Raw genomic sequence first — 8,886 nt, 5'->3', positions numbered from 1 at the left:
TAATAGTTTCTTTCCCTCGGGTTAACTAGTTGACTTANCATCCATTGGATGTGATGAAATATAGAAAAATTATGTATCCAATGGATAAGCGACACATCATCGATGCTCACATAGGTGTGCACGGTAGGTGTGCAACATATGAAATCTATATATATATTTTCGTTTTTTTAAAAAGTGAATAGATATTTTTGTGTTTTTTAAAGTAAATAGATATATTGCATTACTAAAAACAATGAGAGTCCATATTAATTTTGTACCATTTACATATCCTTATGTTGTAAGGATAAATAAATATAAACGAACATTGTTTAGCTTTAAGGATGCTACAAAACAAGTTCAAATTTTGACACTAATAAAAGAATTGTCGAGCCATATGTCATCGATACATTCATTTCAATGGTAATAAATAATAAATCAATTATTTTTTATATACACGGGCGGCGAAGATAGCCCAGCTGTGAATGGATAAATATGATGGCCGTTGCCAGCAGCCGTTGCATATCGCCACTTTTCAACTCTTCTTCTTCTTCTTCTTTAGCAAAACCCTTCAAATTTCCGGCACTTTCCTCTCAATTCTGCTGCTGTAAGTATTCCCACAACGGTCATGCTATCCGTTCGTATTCCAACACTGTTGCTGATAAAGTTTTGACAGACATTCAAGATTCCGGCGTTATTGCTTGCCTTCGCGCTCAAAGGTGATCAAGAGCAGTTCTCATTGCCCTTTTTAAGCACACAAAATGGGGTTGTGTTGTATGAAATGTTACTGCCCTTTTAAATCTGTGTGAGATAGTGATGGATGATACTTATAATATATTTTATAACAGATAATTTTTCTTAGCCTTACTCTTCAGTCGTGTATTTACTTGAAACTATTGACTGTGGGCGCCTTCTTGATTTGTACTTGGCATGTCAGATGGATAATGGGCTCTGTTAGTTTACCTTTATATTTCTTGGTGGTTCTGTTTAGTGCAGAGGTTGCAGTTGAGGCCGCCCGTGCAGCGTTAAGAGGTGGAATTTCAGTTGTAAGCTAAAATTCATTCATGCGACTATAGTGGTTCTATCTTAATACATGCTTAGGAGGCTTTAACCAGTCAAATAAAAAAAATTCATTTTTTGCGAGTCATTCAATTTCTTGGTCTCGCCCTTGTTTTCACTAGTCTTGACCAATATAAAGTTATGTTTCCAATGGCAAGTGATTCCATGGTAATCTGCAGTTTGGAAGAGCTAGCCCAATGACAAAGCCCGCTAAATAAATAAATGATTCAGATGTGAAGCCCATAAATTCCTTTTGCATATCTGAGTGTCTGTCTCTAGTTAACAGAATAATCTATTTTTGTTTTGGTTGTTACAGCAAGATGTACTAGGTGTCAATAGATTGCTTGATGGATTAAGTATAAATGTACACGTTACACTCGGTAAATGATGAGTGAATAAAAATCTAAATTTTGATTTTCCTCCTACTCGTGTTTCTCTAACTTATGCACACTTCCAGACACATATATACCATCGATCAAGGCATGCGTTGCACTATGAAAGTGCGGACGTGATCATTAGAGAAATTATAGTGTTTCAACTGGATATGCTAACTTCAGACTTTTATGAGATGGAATTAGTGGAACCTTTTTCTTTTCCAAATATTGTAATTTTCTTGAATGTTCACTTAAGCTATTGCTCTATGTTCTGATACATTTCTTATTTTTATTTACAGTTGGAAGTTGTAATGTCTACTCCAGGTGTTTTTGAGGTATATTAATTTTGTTCAATTATGCTGGAAATTGGGAAGCCATAAATACGCATCATGTTCATTTATACAGGTCATACGAACCTTGGTCCATGAATATCCTTCGATATCAATAGGGGTGAGTGATTTTCATGCCGTTCAAGGATTGTAATTCCAATTCTTTTGGGAGAATCTTTTTATTTGTGGCATCTGTGTTGTCCCAAAAAAAAAGCTGAGATAACAGAATTATCATTAATATTGCAGGTTGGAACTGTTTTAAATAAGCAAGATGCCAGAGATGCAATTATAGCTGGAGCTAGGTTCCTTATGAGTCCTGCAATGGTTAAGGTACCTGCAGACTTGTTTGATTTGAAGGTTTCTTCAGCATTCGTTGAGTGCAGCCTCAAATTCAGCTATTTTTATCCACGTCTAGAAGCTGAATGTTCCTGGAGGATACGTGCTCCAGTGAAGCTATATCTTGTTTAAAGTTTCTTCGCGTATGATCTTCTAATTTCCATTTGAAGCTAACAATTTATATTTTATCCGACTCAAGCGCTCTGCTTGTTTGGCTCTGTTCTTGTGGGCTTAATTTATTCTTATACTTCTAACTATTTGTGGAAGATTATCTTCACCATTTATTGGCTATTTTGTCCTCAGGATATTCTTGATGATGTTGCTCAAGGTCAGGCTCTTTATATACCTGGAGTAATGACTCCATCTGAGGTACGTTTCATCTGAGTTTGTTTTCATTTCCACAATTCATTTCTTTTGGCCAATACATACCAATGTGAAAACTCATTAAATTGTGCAGATACTATCTGCATTTAACTCTGGTGCCAAAATTGTCAAGGTGAGAGTCACCACCATTGATCTTGGAAAGAGAGAACTTTGATATAAGGCCATATCTTTTATCAAAGTATCAAATGTTTTAGACATATACATATTTTGTAATAGGTATATCCCGTGTCTGCATTAGGGGGTGTTGGGTACATAGCAGCAGTGCGTAAGCCTTTTCCCTTCATTCCGATGGTTGCATCACAAGGCATAGCCATAGGTGAGATGCCAAAACTTTTCCTTGCTTCTCAAATGTTTATTTGAGTCACTCTTGTTTATTCACCATGTTGCCGTGTGCAATTGATCACCTGGACAAGATGTTTTTGTCGTTAAATGAGAAAATATCTGGTATTCTACACAGATTCGGTAGGGGAATATGTAAGGGAGGGAGTATCATCTGTCGTTCTATCAGATGCCATATTTGACAAAAAAGCAATGAGTCAACAAAATTTTGACTCCATATACCGATGTGCCAGTCTCGCTACTTCACAAGGCAGTATAGCTGTGAAAAGGTCAGAACTTTTGTGTTTTTTCATGTTCTGATCTTATTTCTTAACTGGATACATTAGCGCCGGGATGAATATCCTACACACATATGCTTCTCCATCCGTTTCATTTGTTTTCCCTCGAATTTGCTAGTGTTTTATAGCTCTGTTTGCCTTCAATATATGCAGGAGAACGAAAGGATATCAGTCTTAGATGGTCTCGGGATAATATACTCTCTACACAAACGACACGGTTTTTAAGTACAAGACAAGGGCCCCGAAAACTTGTTCTCGAGGTTTTGTTTCATTTAAGATTATGACAACCAGCGAATTTTAGCATACTAGTTCTTGAATTTCTGAATCTATAAAATAAATAAAATAATTATNATTGAAAATGAAAAATTGATTCTAATCCGGTCTAAACAGACTTATAAATCTGTTATAATTCAGTGAGCAATCCCAAAAAACCCAACCACAGAATAATTAAGATTTGCATTATTGGATTAAAACAACCTGCGATATTTAATTTATTGCAATGCATCCACCTATACGCGCGGTACTGAAATGTGCACAACCTTGGTGAAAATGTTTTAAATCTACAAGTTCAGATACGCATATGTATGGAGTCAAACCTGCATGTATATACTACATGCATATGATAGGAAAATATATATAAATTATAGAATAATACACTACCTTACCTTACCAACCCAAGAAACCGATCGAAGTTTTTAGCTGCCGAACCGAATTCTTTTTCGTTCTGTAATTTTTTCTCCTCCTGCTCTCTAGACGAGCAATTCTGGTCGCAAAAAGCTTAATTTTTCGAAAAAAATATATATAGTAGCATGGCTTTCTAGCTAGCTAGGTGCTTGTTGTAAATCCTAGCTCCATCGACATTAATAACTTGACCGGTAATGAACGAAGCAGCCGGAAGGCAAAGTAATGCTGCCAATGGCGATATTTCATGTGATTCTGCGAATTAATGGTCCCGGCCATGCAGGTACAAAAATTTCTTAAAGAGACATGTCATGAATATTTTCCGATCCTGTAAAAATATGTATGTTAGTATATATTGTTCGGTCAAATGCATGCATGTAAAACCAAAAATGTAAAAACAATTAGAGAATTAATAAAATAAGAAATGCGCAAATTACATTTAGAGGTTTGTAAATGGTGGTCATGTTGACTCGAATATTGTCGTCTTCCCCCGGCCGTTCATAATTGATGATATGGATCACTTTTACTGCGTGTAGGGTTTCAACGTCTACTTCTTTTTTGTTGGATCTAAAAGGTTCATTTATAATGTATGACTGAGTTACATGGTTTTTTTAATTATTATTATTATTATTATTATTTTACTGTGATCTAATTATTTCCATTCCCAGAGTCTGAATCAACTTGAGACCGACGATCATTTTTCATTTTTTTTTTAAAAAAAAAAAACAGAGAGAGAGAGAGAGAGAGAGAGAGACACGAAAGCGATCGCTGTTTATCCAAGAATGATGACAACACATTTTATTTTACTTATAATACAAAAAATTAATTGGGTGGATACGTGTTGCTGCAAAGAGTTGTGACATAGATAAGGCAGGGTTGTTGGGCTTAGGTGGAGCACATGGGGGCCCAAATCCAACTTCTTATTTGATCCGGCCACTCCAATAAAAAAAACACAAACAACAAATAATTGACATCGTGTATGTATTAAAATACAACTTTACATTCTCATCTATACATACAATATATTAATAAGATCAAAGAATTTATATATACGAACACATCTAAAATTTTGTCAGGCGGTTATTGATTATATATTGCATGTTAATGTCCAATTATTAACATCCACAACCCCATGCAGCATATAAAATGAGAAACAGGTGGTTATTGATTGAAAAAACTTGGATCTATTTATTCCATGGGATTGTGACTCTGAACCAGATGATCGACCGGGGTATGCTCAGAAATAGTTTCAACGATATTTCATTTTATTATTATTATTATCATGAAAATCAAACAAAAACATGGCGATCGTGGCAAACAACAGATGGATCTCTTTTAAAAAATAACAGATCACGAAATATCCTCCACTGCTTTCAAACATCAAAATGGAAACTTTATTTTCGATATCTTATNGTATGTATGTATGTATAAAATGTAATCCAAGTAATCTTGGTTGAATGAAAATATGAGAACCAAAACTAGTATGCTTCAAATTCTAAATCAAATAAAAGGTTTGACTAAAATCTGAGAAACACAGACTAGTACTATATTAAACTACCAGAAACCTATGAATTTTTGGACCATGACTGCAAGGCTGATCAATAAAGGCTTGATTGTGATAGTTTATGATAGAATAACAATTCATTGGATATCATATTTATATTATACATAAAAGACATTGCTTCTCTGTTCCGAGTAGACATTTAGGGGTAAAAAAGATTAAAAGTAGTCAAAAAAATTCAACTCAATTCAGGGGAAGCAGCTCAAGTCTCGGCATCCTCCACAACATGGAGAATCTTGGCTGTGGTTGGCTTCGCTAGCAAATCAGTGTATTCTTGGAAAGGAGATTTTGTGAATCGGGTCTCTCTCCAAAAATCTGGAGTCAGGAACCCATAGGTCTTCAACAAACAATCAAATGTTGCCTGACATCATACAATTGAGTTAGAAAGAAAAACACTAAAACAATAATAACAAGAGTTTTTTTGCCAGACTAACTAGTTACATTTTTTTATGTTTTAAAATATTTGGATGCATGTGAACTGTTTATTAGCTTAATTAGACCATGCAAATACTTAATCAGATGCATCAAATTTACATATCCAAATATATTATGACCCTTGCCACTGAAATCAAGGGTCATCACTACACCGGAGTAAAATATACTATTCTGTGTGGGTCCGAACCCAAATCTTACCAATATGCAAAATTAAATATTCTTTAAAAACATAATTAAATAAAAACTCAAATCATATAATAATAATAACAATAATATTTATTTAAAACTTTTTAAAAATTTACTTCCCCAACTTTTTAATGCATTGTTAGACATAGAAACACTCAAAATTCCAATTCCATAAGGAAAATAGCATCTAGATTATGACCACAAAAAAGAGTTAACAAATACATAATTGTCAAACCAACAATGGAAAAAGCAACTAAAAAGTACCCTGGAGCAATTCCGAAATCCTACACACACTTCACGACTATGTTGATTCAAGTCCAAAACACAACACGAAGTAGCAAAAAAGGTTAACAAGAACATTAAGAACATTTTAATTAAGCATACACATGCTAATATTTCATAACAAACTTCAAGCTAAATGATACTCAAACAACTTCCAGATTCACACATTCCTTTACAAAGTTCATCAATCCCAGATTCACCCTTGAAAAATCAAGTTGTCTGGAAGAAAATCGGTAGATTAAATCATAGAAGTATATTTACTTACAATTACTTTAAGCCAACCAGCAAAATACTACCACGACTGCTGGCCACCAACAAAATTAATTGATGTACACTTCCAAGCCATTTCATAAATAAAAAATAAAAAATAAACACATATGTTATCCAACTTATAGATTTTAAGCAGGCAACAATCAGCATCACATGCCAAAAAAGGAATGAATCGATCCAAATAAATAAACTAAATTAGAAATGCCAAAATTGTACCTTGACAAAGTTTCCAAGGGTCTTAGTGGATCCACGGGAAGAAGTGAACACATCCTCAATACCTGCAAACTGAAGCACCTTCTTTGGGACCCGAGCAGCAACAATTCCAGCCCCACGCGGTGCAGGGACCATCCGCACGGTGACAGAGCCACATTTTCCTGTAACTTTACAAGGCACGGTGTGAGGCTTCCCAATCTTGTTTCCCCAATAACCCCTCCTCACTGGAATCACAGATAGTTTGGCCAATATGATGGCACCACGAATAGCAGTGGCCACCTCCTTCGAGCACTTTACTCCCAGCCCAACGTGACCATTACCATCTCCAACCACCACAAACGCCTTAAACCGGGTTCTCTGACCGGCTCGGGTCTGCTTCTGGACAGGCATGATTTTCATCACTTCGTCTTTCAGCGACGGTCCCACCAGAGTATCGATTATTTGGTACTCCTTGATTGGCAGAGAGTGCAAGTAGATCTGCTCCAAAGATTTTATTTTCCCGTCTTTTACCAGACGTCCGAGCTTCGTAACTGGGACCCATTTCTCTTCCTCGGTTTCCCGCCGGGGACGGCGGCCACCGCGCCCCCGCCCTCCCCTATCACCTCCGCGCCCAAGACCGCCGAATCCTCTGCCGAAGCCACCACGGTCTCCTCCACCCCTCTCCGCCATGTTTCAGCCAATGGTCGACTTAGTTTGAAAACCTAAAACACTGACGGGGATTTTTATATAAAACTGAAAGTAATGGGTTTATGGTTTGGGCCTAACCCAGTAATCCGCAGATAGTATGACCGATCAAAGTTTTGATTACGTGTGGGAATGATGCATAAAGTTTTATGGTTGGATGAGTAAAACTACACATGGTTTGTTTTAAAGCTTCTAGAGAATGAAGCCCAGCCCAGCAAGCTGCAACATTCAAGCTATACTTCCATACATTTATCATTATAATCAAAGAAGTTAAATTTCTCGCATTGATCTAAATTAAATGGAAGAGAAACAAAAGAAAAAGTTTACTTTTATGTCACCATTAATCGATTTAATTTCCAAAAAAAAAAAAAAAAAGAGGTCGATTTCAGTTGACTGGATATTTAAAATATAAATAAATTAACAAGGATATGATCGATATATATGGCTAGTATATATGTTATTTCCAACAATATTTAATTATTGCTTCAAAAGTGACCCCAACCCACCCTATATTGGCATAAATCTTGACCAGTCAGAATCATTATAATCATCCAAATTATTACAAATAAACAAACACAAGGACCGGTCAACTTCTGCTATATATATATATATATATATATATATATATATGTCTGTGTGTGTGTGTGTGCAATCAGTACTTACATTTACTTATTCATTATAAAATAATTATTCAAGTTGAAAGGTTGATCCGACCTAAATGATCAATTATTAATCGATAAATACTGGTATATATTATACAAAAAAGGTCAGTTTCTTCTTTTTTTTTTAAACAAAAAATTATAAATATATTCGTAGCTACGAGATATTACTTAAACCGAAGGACGTATATATTTAATTAGAAATAAAGCAGGGGGGAAGGGGGTTTTATTTTTTATTTTTAAAAAAAGACGGAGATAAACAAGAGCATCACATCCGTGAATGAAAAGAAAAACAAGAATTTTGTCCTGAACATGAGGCACTTCATGTTAGCTCTGAGCTAACACTTGCCCACCAGCACTTTGGCACAATTCCCAAATCTAGATCAACTTGGAGCCACAAGAATTAACAATATATATATATTCACCGAAGACCACAAATAAAGATGATTTTCTCTAGAAATACTGTGTATCAATCCTATAACTACACATACGATATCAACGTACGTTATGATATATACTTACTAATTTATATATATATGGATATATTTACATTTCTTAATATATAAAATAATCTCATGAATATATATATAGTATAGTATAGTATAGTATAAAAAGAAAAAAAAAGCTAGGGGTCGCATGCTTGGAACCCCCTGGCCTCCAAGTTAAGATTCAGATCAGCTGATGAAGTTGAAATGGGGAGAAGCATGGTGGATAGTAGAGAAACCACATGGAATGAGGGGTGGTCATTTGAGTTGGAGACAAAACCAAAATAAAAAAGTATGTCCATTTCGATCGAATGATTTTTATTTATTTTAATAAAGGGAGAAGATAACTTTGGAA

The 8,886-nt window shown here is 35.2% G+C and overlaps 2 protein-coding genes across 2 annotated transcripts; one reads left to right on the top strand and one right to left on the bottom strand.

Moving 5' to 3' along the window:
* The first annotated feature begins 414 nt into the window (after window positions 1-414).
* LOC140959790 (uncharacterized) lies at window positions 415-3,411 on the top strand. Its single transcript, XM_073417803.1, has 10 exons — window positions 415-695; window positions 968-1,022; window positions 1,709-1,744; window positions 1,815-1,859; window positions 1,985-2,068; window positions 2,378-2,443; window positions 2,532-2,570; window positions 2,675-2,774; window positions 2,916-3,066; window positions 3,229-3,411. The coding sequence occupies exons 1-10, from the start codon at window positions 472-474 to the stop codon at window positions 3,251-3,253; spliced, it is 825 nt and encodes a 274-aa protein (XP_073273904.1). The 5' UTR covers window positions 415-471; the 3' UTR covers window positions 3,254-3,411.
* Window positions 3,412-5,378: 1,967 nt separating this feature from the next.
* Window positions 5,379-7,396, bottom strand: LOC140958693 (uncharacterized). Its single transcript, XM_073416235.1, has 2 exons — window positions 6,707-7,396; window positions 5,379-5,678 (listed from the first exon to the last, which is right to left on the bottom strand). Exons 1-2 carry the CDS (start codon window positions 7,370-7,372, stop codon window positions 5,520-5,522), a joined length of 825 nt encoding a protein of 274 aa, XP_073272336.1. The 5' UTR covers window positions 7,373-7,396; the 3' UTR covers window positions 5,379-5,519.
* Between the last annotated feature and the right edge of the window lie 1,490 nt (window positions 7,397-8,886).

The sequence above is a fragment of the Primulina huaijiensis genome, chromosome 15, assembly GCF_012295235.1.
Source record: "Primulina huaijiensis isolate GDHJ02 chromosome 15, ASM1229523v2, whole genome shotgun sequence".
Lineage (NCBI taxonomy): Eukaryota > Viridiplantae > Streptophyta > Magnoliopsida > Lamiales > Gesneriaceae > Primulina > Primulina huaijiensis.
The sequence above is the reverse complement of the archived record's forward strand: the minus strand, read 5'-3'. Positions and strand labels throughout refer to the sequence as shown.